Source organism: Bidens hawaiensis, unplaced genomic scaffold, assembly GCF_021521415.1.
Source record: "Bidens hawaiensis isolate Kalapana, Puna unplaced genomic scaffold, B.hawaiensis_p1.1 tig00010069_1, whole genome shotgun sequence".
In the NCBI taxonomy this organism is placed as follows: Eukaryota; Viridiplantae; Streptophyta; class Magnoliopsida; order Asterales; family Asteraceae; genus Bidens; species Bidens hawaiensis.
The window spans coordinates 737,258-755,837 of record NW_027491760.1 but is presented as its reverse complement, the minus strand read 5'-3'; the positions used below and the strand labels follow the sequence as shown (position 1 = coordinate 755,837).

The window sequence follows — 18,580 nt, the reverse complement described above, 5'->3', positions numbered from 1 at the left end:
ACTAATACCGGAATCAACATTTTCCATAAAACTCCATAAAATCATGTAAACACCCAAATACTGAAAAACCCACTAAAAAGCCGGAAACTGGCAATTCTCGGGAACCCAAAATATCCGAGAACTAATTCCGCAAAATAAGGTCCTACCGAAAATTTAAAAATCCTTACTCTAAACATTTTCCGCTATTAACTAATCAAATGTTTTGTAAACCTTAAATATTATAAAATTTTACAAAACATAAAGGCTTAACTTGAATGGACTTTTGATGTAACACTTCTGCCCAAAAGTGATGAGTTACATTTACCCTATCATTCAAGTATAACTGAAAAGCTTTTGTTAGTTTTGCATAACATGATACAAATGTCTCACTTCTGCCCAAAGGTGATTTGTTACATTTTTATTTAGCAAAACTAGCCCGTGCATAATTAAAATAATTGTCTCACTTTTGCCCAAAGGTGATGTGTTACAATTGTTTTGCACATATACTTAAATAAATTTTAATTCTGCCCAAAGGTGATTTATTTTTTGTTAAGTAGAACTATTAATTATAGTCTATTAGTTTGATGTTAATAATAGACATGTCGCATCTTCAATAAAATATAGTGATCCTCATATTAATGATCTTTCATTAATCTAATGATCATAAACTTTAATATATATTATTTTAATATCACATAATATTACTCACTATATTTTCTTCCATAAATAACGATCTCATCTAAATCATCCACTATAATCTTAATATACAATTGAATTTTGTCTCATAAAGAGTTTTAATAACATTTAGCTCTTCTCAATTTTAATTATTCATTAAGACATGATATGACTATCATACTGTTATTTCTAATAACAATCATTATATTAAAAACTAGAGCATAACAAATGGGATGCGTCAATCATAATGTCTCTTATAATAATGATAATCAATAATTTATTTAAATAAATGATATCACTAGAGTTATTCTTGATTTAGTTTCTCCTAAGACTAATCAAAATAACTCATAAGATGCATGCATTCTTTCTTGAAAATTCTAACTATAAGGTTAAATGGCATTACCGAATACATCATAATGTAAAATACCATGACCCATAAAATTAAGGGCTTACACATGGAAATAAATACAATTTTTTAGTACATTACATACTAAAATTTTCAGCTGTACAATTTGGCGCCTTACGAATCAACTATAACACTCAGAAGTAACAAAGGAAAATGAGTGTGTTGATCAGCAACATATGCACACGAAAAGAAATGTCTGGTGCTAGATTTAATATGTTATTCAACTCACTACCACTAAAACCTAAAAGAGGATAATTCTAAGGTTCATAGACAAAATACAAGTATTACTTCCAGCTTTAGGTTTCTTAAGGAGAAGTCCCATTGCAAAAATATGCCATTAGATTAGGCATAGACATTACAAGACTATCCATAATTCAAAAGAACAACTGGCTAAAATTGATAGTTGTATTATAATGATATATAAGTCTGCTAATCCTAATATTCTCATTAACACATGATTTGTTGAGTCTAGTTCCATATGTTTACCCGAAATCAACAAATAACTAACATGAGTGTTAGTGACAAATTTAAATGTTAAAGTTATTAGAACCATGATAAACTGTCTTTTAATTACACTTTATGATACCTTAAATATTCTGAAGATTAATCAGAATTTAGTATCAATACTTAAGTTACATTATGATAGTTATAAGGTTTGCATAGCCAACATAAAGTCACTCTTACCTTAAACTCTTATATTATTTGTTATCAATATCTGGATTGAAACATTGATAAAATAGAACTAGATGAGAATGTATACTTTCACAACTTTTGTTATAATGCAAATAAAAATTTAACGAAAGACAAATGAGACCTATAATATTCATCTATTAAAACCAAATTTCAAGAGAAATCATTACATGGTTGATGAGGGTGATTTTTCATATAATCTCATTCTTAGTGATTTTAAATCATGTGTTAAATGCCCTAAACATTACTTAGCTAAGGAATAAGTATGGGTCCACCATAAGTTATATTTCACTGACATTCGTGAAACTTATTCAAACGGAATATTCAGACATAATTCTTTTATCATTAAAAATGCTATTTACTTGTATCTAATCAGTATTCTACGGTCCGCGGTCTTAAAGAGATCCGTTCACATATACTTATACGATTTCTTCTAAATATGTCCTTTAAGTTTATTATGACATCTGGACGTTAATGGAATCAAATCAAGTCTAATATATATATGACAGATTCTCACGTCATGTACATTATTGAAACTTCTCTTGTATTTTTCCTATAGATATTAAAGATCAGTGGGAGCCTTAAGTGTCTCAATCATAACTTACAAGATTTGCAAGAGGTGGGGGAGTGAAAACTTGATATTATCTCAAATACACCTCTTGTACAAAACATTGCTCCATCATAACACTATTCCATCAAAACTTATCTCTTTAGAATTTACTACTACTCTTACAAAAGTTTCATTGATGCTTAAACGTGGACAAATTCAGATTTCTTACTAAATTAATCCTCACCAAGAGAAACTGCAACAACTTATATTATTAACTTGTTTCTCTGTTAGAATCTATTGGTATTTAAATACTGACCCTAAGTATGCTAATTTCCTAAAGGTTTCTAAGGTCAGTGGGAGCAGTAAAAGTCTTTATAATGACTTGTTAGAAGTACAAGAGTCAAGGGGAAGAGAGATATTTACACACTTAGAATCCTGAAAATGATAGCAACCTAACTAAGAGCTAATCCATAAAACTGAGACTTTTAAAATTACCCAATAATCAACTTAGGAGACCATCTAGGTTTTAAAACCTACTAAATTTGATGCTTATGTAACCTCCCTAACTAAAGTTGAATTGGATGTTGGAAAGTTTAATGATCATACCCCTTATAATTAAACCATTATCATCAATCATAATTAACTCCATAAGTCGCTAACGTTTTGAGATTTGGTTGAATCACCTACAGGTGTTCATAACTAAACTAAATCCTAACACAAACGTTAAGACACTAAGAATCATAATTGATTATTAAAGGTTATATTCAAAAGGGAATAAATCATCAAAGAATCTTATAACCTATATTATAAAACATTTCTTTGAGAATCATCACTGTTCAAGTAGCTTATAATAGTTAAAGAGCTACGTTAGAAGAAAATTAAAACAACTTTCCCTAATAACTGACTTACATATCTACATGCTCATAAAACAACCTAAATGTTATAAACTGAAGGTTAATGAACATTTAGTCTATAAGTCAATAAAATCCATATATGGGTTAATGCAAACATCAAAATATGATGAAATATTTATACAATTATTTTCATCAAAAACCAAGTGGATTAATGTACCTACCTCAAGATGAGTGGGAGCAACTAAAAACAAACCTGTCCTTATATAGATGACATTCTTCTAACAAGTATATGTTACATAAGTCAAAGCATTGTTCACACACTTTGATATGAAATATCTCAAAGATATCCCTTACATAATAGATATCATAACATTCTGAGATAGACCCAAAGGTACATTAGTTTTGTTCATAAGTTTTATCTTAAATGGGTCCTTACACATGTAACAAACAATATTGCTCTATTTAGAGGATAATAGGATCATTGAGATTATTACCTTATGCTTCATTAAGTAGAAACCTTATGCGGGTTCAAGTCTATACTCGTTCAGATATTACTCAAAATTGTAACACACTAGATATGCCTAGATTAATGTAAAACATCTAAAAGAGTATTAAAATATCTTTAAAAGAAACGAAAGACTATAATTTAAAAGAAGAAGTGAGAATTCAAACCGGTATATTACTCTAAACTTTGTCATATTCAGAGATAAGAAAATGTAATTTTCGGGATATATTCTTATGTCAGTAGATAAATCTACCTCATGGAGGAGTCATAATGAACTGATAACAACAACCTAAGTCATAACAACATAATATGTTGATTAATTACAACGTTGTTGTCAATAAATGTTGTTGAATATTTATTAGTGGACTCATAAGTTTTATTAAACTCCAAATAACTTATATATTGAAGACTAATTGTGATAATGTCAGCTACCATGTTTTCTCAAACAGTAACAGTTTGATAGGTGTTGCATTAAATTTTGATATGAAATTAATTATTCGTTTATGAACGAATTGAGGAATCTAAATTTTCATATCGAATACATTCATGATATGCTTAAGGATCCTATAACTAAAGGTCTATTACCCATAAGTATTATGAAAGCGCTTATAATCATGAGGGGTTTATTAATGACCACGTACAACTGCATATCGTACTATGAATGATTAACTATTAAATTTCCTCATCAGTTTTGATTTTGTACGTCTTTTAATATATTCTGCATGCATAATGACATATAGACGAATTAAATATACAAATCAAACGTTCTGAAGGCTTATTTGAAAATTTTGATCATAACTACTTAGGTTTTAAATAAGGACTGCAGTATGATTAATGGGGGTCTTGAGCTGATGTTCAATTCAATGACTGTATTTCTCTGCTCCAGTTTGAGTTTAAAATTAAAATGAGTGTTAACTCCTGATCAGGCTTATCTAATACTCATAATAAATGATTACTCGGCCAAGTGGGAGAATGTAAGAATAAATATATTTTATATATTTATTTATATGGCCATCATTATCATTTATATAATAATAGATCAAAATAATTAATTATACCTTATTATATATTAGCTTGATAATTGTTGATGGGCCATATTACTCTTAATAGCTAATAAAGGGTTTCCCCTTGGGTGTATATATAGAGAGAATAAATTAACATCATAACCTAATCTCACACACATAAGTAAATCATGTGTCTCCTCTCTCTTCTAAACCTGGTTCCTCTCAAGAACCCTAACCATCCTTAACTATACATCCTAAAGGGGAACTCGATCAAGATGACAAGCATGTCGACTACATCATACTCTGCTACTGTTACTACTCTTCATGCTGTAACAGGTTCATAGGTTTAATATTTATCATGTTTTATATTACTTACATGAAAAACTGCATGATCTATATAATTCAAACTTTGCATTTCCGTGAAACGCAGACACGAATGTCATATCAAAACCTAAAATCCTCGAGCTTGTACTGTTGGATTTTACAAGGAATCATATTTTTTCTAAATCGATATTTTTATTTGATTTCTTTTAGGTTTATTTATAGACAACTTATTTTTATATATTATTCTATGTATAGTAAATGATATTATTTAATAACAATAATACATATATATTTTTTAACAAGAATCAACTTCCACTTGGTGACACCTAACACGTGTGGATAGATTTACAAATCTCAAAGCATTACTATTAACGACACTAAAGTTGTCTAATCCTTTTAAGAAAAAGTAATAGACACGTGCTAGTCAAATTCCTGTTGGCTTCCTTCCTTCTAGATGAAATCCTTGTACACCTTTACCAATCACCAATCACCAACAAGTCGGCCAAATCAACCCCTACCCCACCCCCACTCGTACCCCACCCCACACGCTTAAACTCCCATCATTATATATATACACATAAACATGTTAAAAGTCCACAAACACCATTAAGGAAATCTAGTAACATATAAAGAGATGGAATGGAATTGTTGGTGGAGTGTGAATACTGTGACACCTTTCTTGTTTGAGTCTAGTGGTGATTCTGAAGAGTACCTAAAATCAGACCATCTTCATGTTGCGGATGATTCCGAAGGTGTATTGTTTCGATTCGATGATGAACATGATGTTGATCATGATGTCAAGGATGATGATGCTCAGTCTTGTAGTTATGATCATTCATCTTACATAAACACTACTAGATCATATGATGATGATGATACTAGCCAACATGATAAGTCTCAAAGGCTAATCTATGATGATGATGATCATCATGAAGATGGTGACATAGATGATGGTGATGATGATGATGATGATAATAATAATCATGGTGAGAGCAAGCTGAGGGATTCATCTAAGAGACAAAAGATATCTCATGAATTTTGTGGGGATAATTTGTTAATTAATCTAAGAGAGATTGATATAAAATTCTGGGAAGCATGTTTGGCTTCTTAAAGTGTATAGATACTTTTCATTTTGTTTTATTTTTTTGGCATGTTTTTATATTTGTTTCTTGATGTAAAATTTCAAATCTCTGAAACTTAATGTGGTTTCATGGAAGATTATTAAGAGAATTATATGAGTTAGTTTTTTACATTATGAAAGTCTTAAGAGATGTTATAACTACATACACTTGCATTGCGAAACAAAATAAATCATTTATTCTTCTCAATCTTAAAAAAAGTTTAAATAATGTATGAAAATGTTTAAAATACAAATTTATCTATCTTTTTGAATTTTGAATAAACATAAAAAAGTGTTGTTTATTTACATAACCACCATGAATAATTTAAGTATAAGTTATATAATCCACATGTGTAGCTCTTTAAATAAGCATAAACATGTTTTTTTTAGTCTACATATAATACACACATTTGAATTTAAGTAGTACCGGAGTAGTGGACTTTCAAAAGCTCGTGACCCAGGCATTATGCGTCACGTAGCGTCCAGTCAGAGTTATGGTTTTATACAAAAACAGGGTGTAGTCATAAAACCCCACCCCCAGACGTTATGCGTCACGTGACGCTCAGTCACTATTAATTTGTTTTTTGTTTTTTATTAAAATAATCAAATAATAATAATATTTATTAAATAAATATTACTTTAAATAAACCAAAAATCAATCCAACCCTTCCATCCATGTGATCAACTCGCCGGAAAAGTCGCCGGAAAACATAAACTCGCCGTCAACATCCAACCACAACATCCCCACCACCCAACAAAACCCTTACCGGTCACCACCACCCAACAAAACCCTTACCGGTCACCACCACCAACAGAGACCACTGTCAAATCATCTCCGGCCACCGTCAAACCATCTCCGGCCACCGTCATTGGCTACACCACCACCTCGTCCTCCTCCTCCATAAACCCTTCCAACAGTTAGAACTTTGAAAATGGTGTCATTTCTCGCGTTATATACAAAACGCCGGAAAAAATCAACACCCAAAACGCCAGGGGCGGGGCGGTGTGCATCCGGCGTTATACCTCAAAACGCCACAGATGACGCCCGAGTACGCATGGTCTAATATATTTCTACATGTATTCCAGTAAGTTCACAAATCACAACGATTACACAAATAATATTACATTTGAGGTCAATAATATATTTCTTAAATGTGTAAAGAAATTTCTTTTTAAAAAATTTAAATCCATTTATATACATCTAAGTTATAAGTCAAATGTCTTCACCAAAACTCATTCAAACAATCTAGGTGCATTAGGACTTAAATGGCATTTCCTTTTTATTGTGGGATTTCAAATTACTTACATGATAAAAAAAACACATTTTAGCAAGATTCTAAAACTGTGTCATGGGATAACTGAGTGTTGTGGAACTAGAAAATTCACGGGAAAGTGATGATATAAAAAGTTATTGCGTTAAGTTACTGACATGTATTTAGTGGGGGCAATAACTAGTCACCAGTTAATTTAAATGTTATGGTTAATTATATACTCTGTTTAATAATAATAATAATAAAAAAAAAGGATTGCTTGTTACGGGTGGACCCCCACCCTTTAAGCCCTTTATGGACGTCATCGGCTTAACGGGAAGAGGAGAAAATTAGGGGGCATGGTGCCGTCCTGTGTTTTGCCCAACATGATTTAACGTGGTGAGGTGGTATGGCGCCTCTAAGAACAAACTATATAAAAGTATAAAGAAAATACCCATTCTAGCATGTAACTTTCATCATCGTCTCTTCCACGTAAAAGCCTATTTATATTCTACATAGTTTACAAGCATATACAAAAGACAACACTTGTTTCAAACCTTTGATGCGAAATCAGAATATCAAATGGACAAATTGGCACAAACAAAATAGGAGTCAATTCATGTAGTATTTTTTTAATGGAAATCCGTGTTTGTTTGGTACATTAAATTCACAGAAAATCATATTACTATTATAGTATGTTTTTATATACACATCACCCAATCACTAAATGCATCAAAAAGTATAATACCTATGAAGTTATTGTAAGTGACGGATCGGAATCACCGAATGACTTCTCATTATGTCAAAACTGGTTAATACACAAATTATGGAAACTATCAATGACAAATATATGGAAACTAAAATCTATACTATATAATAAATAAAAGGTTTTTATTGCCACGTGTCATCACCAAAGTATTTTTTACAAAATTTTCCCTTCTCTCTCTCCTATTAAATACAAAATTTTCACTCTCATCTCTCATATTAAATACATTTATCTTTCTTATTAATAGTTTTGAATTTCATTTTTCTTTTTTTAGTCTTTAATTTTCTCTTTTTAATAAAGATATTATTGGATGAGGAGGCAAGATTAACTTAAATTTAAAATTTCAATAAACTTTAACTTATTAAATATATGATTGTTTACTAAATTACAAGTTTTTTTCTTTTAAACTCTTAAAAGGCAAATTCACTATCGATGTATTCTCAGTGTTTATATTAATTTAAACGAGCGAATTTTTTAACTGGTTAAAGTATTAAACATGGTTCAAGTAAAAAATATTTATGATTATAATGTTTCGATCACAGGTTGGTTTAAAAGTAACCATTTACAACTTCTTTTTTTAATTGATTGTTTAAACAACTCATCATTTATGTTACGTTCATCATCTTAAAAATTCACAAAAATATAAACACTAGACTACATGTTTTGGTTTTCAGGTGGATAATACAACTTTTTATATTTTGAATACAAATGTTAGACATTAACACACTGTTAATCAAATGACAAATTGACTCTGTATATCCTTTTACTATTAGAGATTTCAAAAATATAGATTTATTTAGTAAAACGAGTTGTACATGCACCAAAAAATTAGGTCATTCAAGAAATTAGCAAACGTTAGTTGTTCATGGATCTATCAGACATAAAATGATACGTTACAAGAAGGTATTAGTTTCTTGATGTTTAAATTGCCTTAGAATCTAATGTTGTCAAGTCATATGAGAGTCCTAAAAGTCAAGTCGATGTTGCTTAAAATATTAACTAGAAAATTGATCTATGCAATGAAACTAAACTACATATGAAAATACAATCTGATAACCGTGCAATAGAAGCCGAAATCATATCCAGAAGTAATATTAGAACTCATACTTTCATTCTTAAAAATATCCTACACCTTTAGATAAAATAATTAATTTCAAAAAATGAAATTTTTACTTTATTTTTGTTTTGCAATGAAGATTAATAAAAGCTAAGGTCAATCATTATAGATAGTTGGTTTATTTTTTAAACAATTTATTTTAGTTTATGATCAGTTATGTGTTGTATTATTCATAGTTAAAAGCAGAAATAATAAGAAACTACTAAGTTCTATATAAAAAGTAAATTTGCAAATAAAACTACAAATACTGTGTATAAAGAAATGTTTTGAGATTCATAAATTTTGTAACAACTTTTTATTTCCATATTGTGTATTGTGTAATTTATTCTATCATATAATATATCTTTATATTTGTTGAACATATTTTTTATTATTTTATATTATGTTATTATTTAAATACATTTATTTATTTATTCTAACCCGTGTGCTACACGGGTAACTAACCTAGTAGTTACAATATATAAACCTTCGATTATATGTTCGGTAAGGCATCTCCTAGATCTTAGTGGTAGATTGTTGAATGCAAAGACTGGATTTATATTTATAAAAAGTAGACGAGGCAGCCCTATAGTGAAAACATCGGCATATTGATAGTCCGTTGGAACATGTAAAACACGAATGTTACCAACCCGTACCTTTTCTCTAAAAAAATGAATATTGATTATTCGATTTTCGACGTTTTTAGTGTGTTATCCGAGTTTGTAGGATACATAATGGAGAGATTATCACAATAAAAAAAAGGTAGCCTGGCGAGTTGGAATCGACATTTCATAAAGTAAAACGCACTTAGGAAAATTTAGTATAGCTTCGTCTCCTTCCTCAAAGTCTCAAGCGCCTTCTCAACAACACGTTCTTGAACGACGCTCGCCGTGAAAAAATTAAATGGTTAACCGTCGACTTACTCGATTCATAAGACCCATTAAGTTCGTCATTGCATATTTGCATTCATTAACCAGAAACACGTAACAGAAGGGTTTTTGAATGTCTTACTCTTCCACTTTAAAAGCTATACTAGCTAGCTCAAAAGTTTCCGAATAACGTATTAAAGAATTCCCAACTACTTTACTTTTTGAGTTTTTTCAACTATTAAGACTATTTTTTATAGCTCATTCAAATGTGTACTTTGATTTCTTATGCCAAATTCAAACAACAAAGAATTTGATAAAAATTACCATATAGTCAAAAAATTATTAGAAATTTCTGTCCTTATATATATTTTGTGTCATTTAATACATATAAAATAATTTTAATAGTCGGATGCATATAAATAATTCCAATAGTTTGATACACATAAAAAAAATGTTATGTACGGTGTGTGACCAATAACCTTACGTATTATTCTATGTTTCATGTTTGGAATGACTCTGTCTCTCCCTCTCCCTCTCCCTCTCCATACCGGTGTGTGGCATGAGCGGATACGCGCGGTGGGGGGGGGGAGTTCTTGCCCCAATCACTCATGTAGGCAGTAGACCCAAAATTATTTTAAAAAAAGTTACGCTATATTTGAGCCCAGTTTTATAAAAATAATAAAAATCACAGCCTAGACCATAATCCAATAAGCCATTTTTAAAAAAATCATTGTTTAAATCTTGCTTAAAGCCCAATTTTTTTCTCGTCTTTAATCTCAACATTTTAACAATTCTTGAGGACATCTTTGATACATAGATCCATAGACCCCATTGCAAGTTGAAGATGCTATAATGTCCTAAAGCTAAAAGTAGTGGAAGAAAGGTATACATCTTGATTATAAAGCCATAGCACTTTATTGACTTTTTTGCATCAATCAAATCAAATATATCGGCTTGTGTTTATTGATGAAAACACAATTCTCATGTGCTAAACCTGAAACACTTCGCACAAAGACGGCAAATTGTGATAGTTTATACTTGAAAAGTGAACCGATTATATTTGACTAAAGAACAATGGCCAACCGATTATATATGGTTCCTACCCATATATATGTTATTATGCTCAAGAAATTAATCATTTGTGTTTTATTTTACTCAAACGTTTTACCTCTAGCTAGCACTAGCTAGCTTTCGGTTAAAAGCATCGCCTCCACAGACGAAGGTGAACGCCCTCAATCTTCGTAAAGAAAGACCCGTTTAATAGTTATATAGAAGACTTTCATATAAGCTCCTATAAACTTAATATATCACGTATGCTTAACCAAAACTAAAATGACATCATATATACACATTTATTTAGTAACTTTTTTTACGATGAGAGATTGACCCCTTTAGGGTGGACGAAGTGGGGCTTGGGAGTTGGGACGGGTGGACGAAGTGGGGCTTGGGAGTTGGGACCCCTTTGGTGCCATGCGTGAGGTACGGGTACACTACCCCGTTCCTGGTGGTACCAACAAAACAGTCGGAAATCGATGAAGTTGCGGCTTGCCATCCCGTTGATCCATCCTCCAACATTCCTTATATGAGTATATATAAAAACAATTAATTCAATAATTTATCTATATTTAAACTAACCAATTTACTCATTCTTCACACCAAATTACTCATTCTTCACATTAAAATCTCTAACTCTAACTATAAAAATCTCTGAGTGTATTATCGAAAAATCGATATTTTTGGTACTCCATTGTGTAAACTGGATTCCAGTGATGCCGAACATACGGTCGTCAAATTCATTAGTTTAGTCGGACGAAGACAATTCCTGAACCCAAAGAAACAATAGGTTACATACACAGAGATCGTGAAGCCGGACACAAACAACTAATGAGAGATTACTTTGTTGAAAATAAAAAATTCAATGAAGAAATTTATAGGCGAAGATTTCGGACATCACGACCATTATTTTTAATTTTAACTTTTTAACCTCTATCTACGTTTTTTTAAGGCTTGTATTTTTTTTAAATTACTAGAATGTTATTTTCAATTATATATATATATATATGTGTGTGTGTGTGTGTGTTTTAATTTTAAAAAATAGTTAATTTAACCAAATGAGAAAAAAAAATGGTTGAAAGATGGATCTGAATGGTTTAGATGGTTGCAAAGGTTTAGGTACGCTATGTAATGAAATGATGTGACGTTAACATGGATGAAAAAGAATGTGAAAATGTATAGTTGATTACGGATATCGAATGGGATTATGACCACTCCAACCACCCTTATATTATGTCTTTTTCAACCTTGTTAGATTTTAATATTTATTTAATTGTTTTCCCTTTTTCCGTCCTTTCGTATCAATACAAGGAAATTGTGGATTTGAATGGAATATCCAATTGTGTGACGGCACCTTTAAAACATGGTGTACTCTTCACTCTTTGTTGTATGTAATCTTACCATCACATGGCTATATGATTTTGGAATTGACCAGACTTGATTAGGAATACATGTGCCATTTTGGTTGTGTAGAGTGCAAGCCATTCTTTATGATTTTGTTTTTCTTTTTTTTTATTTTCTTATCAACATTTGAAACTGTCTTCAATACATGAGTAAGCACTAAGACATGATTTCAGCCATTCGTATTGATTTTAACGTTCCAAGATGACTCACCTGGATCGCCATCAAAGAGAACATTAACTACTGTGAGAAAACCTCATTGAGTCAGGTTTCGAACCTAATACTATAAAGATCTCAAGTCTCAACCATCACCCTCATTCGATTGGATCATATGGCCAATGGTGTATGATTCCATTACTAAAGTATTTTCATTAACGTCATGCTTTTCAAGTCCAAACAAGGTAATACGTTTATCATAAATTGTACTCTTTTAGAATTCAAGGCACTCTTGAACGTCACAAGTAATCAGTATGATCTGAAAAGAGTGAAAAATAAATTAATGGGCAAGGCTAAAATAAATATCTAAATCGATGTCAAGGCTACATTTCAAATTATTTGCCCTTTACAACCGAAGAAAAATTCAAATATTAACAAAAATGAGGAAGATAATCAAGTTAAATCCGGCACCAGCCATAGGAATTTGGAACTGTTGGGACGTTTCCTTCATGTCTTATAAGCCTAGTCACTCAAGACGAAGCAAACATTACGTCCATTTTCAAGTCGCGCCCTTTTTAACTCAACTGTCTTTATCCAATTAGTCCAAATACGAGCTGTTGATGTACATTTCGTGCCTGCCAGAATGTTCCACGAAGGGCTGGACCAGAAGGGGCTGTTTAAAGCAGCCTAGATAAGCCTTGAACCATCATGCTAATGCCAAGATAAACCTCAAGAAGTTGCTGGCCAAGACAAGTATAAATAGGAATGTAAGTTCCTAATCATATCAACTACTTGTACCGCATTCTAGAGCGATACAAAGATATTTCTCGTGTACTACCAATCTAGTGTTCCCTTATTGTAACTCTTGAATCACAAGTCACTAACAAGTCTTCTGCTACAAAACTCACCAACATCCGACCATCAAGTCTTATTTAAGAGCATTAAACTAAGTGCCTCACAGAGTCCAGGAAGTAACTCTGTGACATAAGAAGACCGACCTGATAATTTGTTTAGTTAATTTGAAATAAAAAAAATACAACTGGATCTTGTGTAAGAAGCAATCTGCAGATTTTGAGTCACTTTAACCATTTATTAGACTATAAATTGTTCTCATGGATCATAACTTTCTAGTCTTGTTTTGTGTCTGAGGGTGTTTTATAGATCAGTTTGTAGTTGTGTCTCGTTCTGTCTAGTTTCTTACTAGATTGGTTTTTTAATATAAGTGCGGCCATTAAAATAAGGTGAAAAAGGCTGACGCCATTGAAGATTTGAAGTGCTCAAGAAATTTGGTCTGCCAAATCTACAAATCATTTGAAGGTTTGATTGTTTACCGATTTCGGTATCAACGAAGACAATAACATGCATGTTTAATTGATGTGTAGTTGTATCTTTTCATTCCCTAAGTCAATTTTTTTCAGCCACGCACACATTGCCTTCAACGAAGACAAAACTTTCTAGTCATGGTGGCCCTCCATGAATTCACTTATATAAGCCACGGCTAAAGTTGAAAAAATAAGAGCTTGAATACCACTTGTAAATAATCCAAGGAACATGAGTGGAATAGGAACCACAACCACTCAAGGTACTAAAGAAACGAAGACAATAGCATGCATGTTTAATTGATTACTTATGATCATGTTGTCTTTAATGGAATTGGTACCAGGTATTGAACACGAACTCAAAACCCAGACACGTTAATTTGGCTAAGCACCCAAACACGTATGTTATATTATTGAGAAACTTCACAAAACTCAATTACCCAATTACTGTTACAATCTCTAAACCCCAAAGCACGGGTATTTATAATCTAACCTATCACGTTTAGACTACAACTAGGATTGCTAAATATTAGGACATGATAATTATACTAACAATTAAATCTAAGCACATTTAATTGTTTATATTTATCCACTCCTTAAATCTCGTTACTTAACCATGCACGCCAAGTAACGGTCTAGAACCGAAATTCCCAACAATCACCCCCGGAATTTCGAACTCGAAACCGACAAGTCTTCAACTCCAAGTAATTCTCGCATCTCCTTGAATTTGATTCTCCCAAGAGCATTCGTCAAGATATCGGCACATTGCTTAACACCACTAACATGCTCGACACTTACCTCTTCACGATCAACACATTCTCGAATGTAGTGAAACCGAGATTTAATGTGTTTGGTCCTTCCATGGAAAAGCGGATTCTTCACGAGAGCTATCGCTGATGTATTATCGATACGTAACACCACTGCTTGAATTTCCTTGTCGAATAACTCACTGTTTATGAGAACACCAAGTAATTGGTGAAGACCCAAGATAAAACATGTGCCCCGTAGTGCTTCTGCCATCGTCTTGGTCAATGTTATGGCTACTATCACTATAACCAAGTAACACGTTTTTCCCACGAGTGTAAGAAATACCAAAACCGAGAGTACCTTAAATATAACGAAGAATTTGCTTTATAAGAGTTGCATGAGATTGCTTCGGGTTTTGCATATACCGGCTTACGACTCCGACCGAATACGCCAAGTCGGGACGAGTTTGTAACAGGTACCGGAGACACCCGACAATCTTTCGATATCTCGTAGCATCAAAATCTTCTTCGTCTTCATATTTAGAAACTTTTATACTCGGATCCAATGGAATTTGAGCAGGATTGCAAATCTCCATTCCCGCTTCAGCTAAAATTTTCTTCGCATACGCTTCTTGCTTAATTTTTATCCCATCCTTGCTTTGTGAAACTTCAATTCCGAGATAATAAGTTAGCTTTCCCAAATCCGACATTTCAAAGTTTAAAGCCATCTCGCGCTTAAACTCCATAATTAAGTTTAAAATGGAACCCGTCATGATCAAGTCGTCAACATACACACCGACTATTAAAAGATCGGCTCCAATTTTCTTTCGGTATACCGCTTGTTCTTCTATGCATCGGTGAAACTTCAAATTTAACAAAATACCGTTCAACTTTGTATTCCACGCCCTCGGAGCTTGCCTTAAGCCGTACAACGCTTCGGATAATTTGTATGCATTGTGTTCTTCACCCTTTTTAACAAAACCAAGCGGTTGAGAAACAAAAACTTGTTCTTTTAACTCGCCATGTAGGAACGCGGATTTGACATCGAGGTGATGCAATTCCCAACCTCCATTCGCTGCGAGAGATAAAAGTAAACGAACCGTTTCGAGTCTAGCCACTGGTGCGAAAACCTCGTCAAAATCGACTCCGGGTTGCTGAACATAACCCTTTGCCACGAGTCTCGCCTTGTGTTTATTAAGCGAGACATCTGCGTTTCTTTTAACCTTGAAAACCCACTTTAAACCAATCGCCTTTGCACCACGTGGTAACTCGGTCAACGTCCACGTATTATTTTTATTTATCGAGTCAATCTCGATACGCATTGCTTTCATCCACTCCGGTTTCAATTTTGCATCATCAAACCAAACCGATTCATCATCCGCAAGCAATAGCAAATCTTCATCAATTATACTCGAATTCAAGACATAATCATTATGTACCGGGGTAACAGTGGCTCGAGAAGATCTCCGAACAGCCGGCTAAGGTGTAACCGTGTTGCTTGTACCAGCCGGGCTTGTTGGAGCATTTTCGACTATCGGTTCTTCATCGTCTTCTTCACCCCCGTCACCAGTTGAACTCGTAGAGTTTGACTCAGGGTTCGACCCGATGTTTTCGGCATTAACGGTTCCTTCTCCGGTGTCAATTTCATCACCAAAGTTAACCCAAAACATGCCAGGTGCTCGATCCTCCTCATCGATTACTTCGGTACTTTTACCCCAATTCCGACTTTGCTTTTCGTCAAACGTCGTGTCACCCGCTCGACTCACAACAATTTTTCTAGTCGATGGATTGTATAAACGATACGCCGCCGAACCTTTCTCGCTTCCGAGATAAACTAAACGAGTCGAATGATCGTCTAACTTCTTAATATTTCCCGCAACTATTTTTGAATACGCAACACATCCAAAAACTTTAAGAAATTTAAGATCCGGTTTCTTTCGTTTTAACATCTCATACGGTGTTTTGTCTTTTAACGCTCGAGTTGGAATTTTATTAATCACGTCGGTTGAATGCCTCACCGCTTCACCCCACATATAATTCGGAACTTGTCTCGCTTTTAATATGCTTCGAGTCATATCTCCCCCTCGATCGGTTCGAAACGTCTTGATTTTCTCACTATTTTTCGCTTCCACCATGACTTTAAATCGCTTGAAGGTGTCGAAAGCTTCACTTTTTTTCCTTCAACAGAAAAGTCCACATGAAACGAGAAAAATCATCTATCAAGACGAACACGTACCTATTTCTGACTATGGTCCTAGGAGTAATGGGCCCGCATAAATCTCCATGGATTAGTTCCAACGCTTGGGTTGCTCTAAAAGTCGCCGACTTCGGAAACGGTTTCCTCGTTTGCTTCCCGACTAAGCACGAGTCACAAATTTGATTTTCCTGATCAACTTTTGGCATTCCAATGACCATATTATTTTTCACCATTTGTTTCACAGACTCGAAATTTAGGTGTCCTATTCTCGCGTGCCAAAGCCAATTCTCGTTATCAATCCGGGCTTGTAAACACACGGGTTTCCCCGTCTTTAATTTTATCGTATAAAGACGATTCTTGGATCGAGTAACCCGCATCAACAATTTTCCTTGATCATCATACATCAACAAGTAATCATCTTTCATACGAATATCACAACCACTTTCCGTTGCTTGCCCAAGACTAATAATATTACTTTATAAACTAGGAATATAATAAATGTCGGTCAATAATTGTTGCTCCCCCGTTTTACTGACTAGCAATATCGACCATTTCCCGCAAATATCAACATAAGACCCGTCTCCAAATTTAACTTTGCCACCAACACGCTTATTTAATTCAGAGAAAAAAGATAAATTACCCGTCATATGGTTGCTCGCAGCGTTATCCAAATACCACAAGTCTTGTTCGTTCGAACCACTCTCGTAATCTTTTGGTATAACCTTCTGTTCATTCAAGTACACTTTTTCTTGAACACACTGCACTATATAGAGGGACGGGTCTTTTTCTTTTGCTTCGGCCATATGTGCTTGTCTTTCTCTCCTTCGTAACGGACACCTCGAGACGAAGTGACCAAATTCATCACAACGAAAGCATTGAACTTCCGAGTAATCCTTTTTACCCTTTCGTTTATCCCCTTCGTTGGACCCTCCTTGTGAACCACGGTTCTGACTGCCACGTCCACCACCATGTCCTCGATTCGAACCTTTCCCGCGCCCCCTACTCGTTTCGCGTGAATACTGCTTCGAACTCGAAGAGGATTCAGAATGATTAAACAAAAGTTTACCTTCTTCGGAACGCAACACATGCCCTTTGATACGCTCCTCGTAAGCCTTCAACCTCCCGACAACATCCTCAAAACCGACTGTTTTAAGGTCTAACACTTGCTCGAGGGATGCTACAACTTGGATTAACCGGCTCGGTAGGCTTGTGAAGAATTTCTGGACTAGCTTCCTTTCTTCATACGGTTGTCCAAGTGTGGCTGCTTTAGAAGAGATCGCGGTCATTCTCGAGACATACTCGTCAATGGTTTCGGTTTCTTTCATCATCAAACCGTCAAATTCACGTATTAGCGTATGAAGTCTAGCAACCTTCACACGTTCCGCGCCCATATTTCTTGACTTTATGGCATCCTACATCTCTTTTGCCAATTTAAAATTACCGATTTGAAGTATCTGTTCCTCGGGAATCGACTGGAACAGAAGCGCCTTCGCGATGTTATTTTGCTTCGCGTCATTAGAGCCCGGGTCAATCACATCCCAAACTCCATGAATCCCAAAAATAACCTCCATATGCATACTCCAAATCGTGTAGTTTGTTTTCGTCAAACGCGGACACTGA

The 18,580-nt window shown here is 33.7% G+C and overlaps 1 protein-coding gene across 1 annotated transcript; it reads right to left on the bottom strand.

Moving 5' to 3' along the window:
- Nucleotides 1-17,436: 17,436 nt before the first annotated feature.
- On the bottom strand, nucleotides 17,437-18,351 carry LOC143534160 (uncharacterized). The gene has a single exon (XM_077028730.1). It carries the CDS (start codon nucleotides 18,349-18,351, stop codon nucleotides 17,437-17,439), a length of 915 nt encoding a protein of 304 aa, XP_076884845.1.
- Nucleotides 18,352-18,580: the final 229 nt, after the last annotated feature.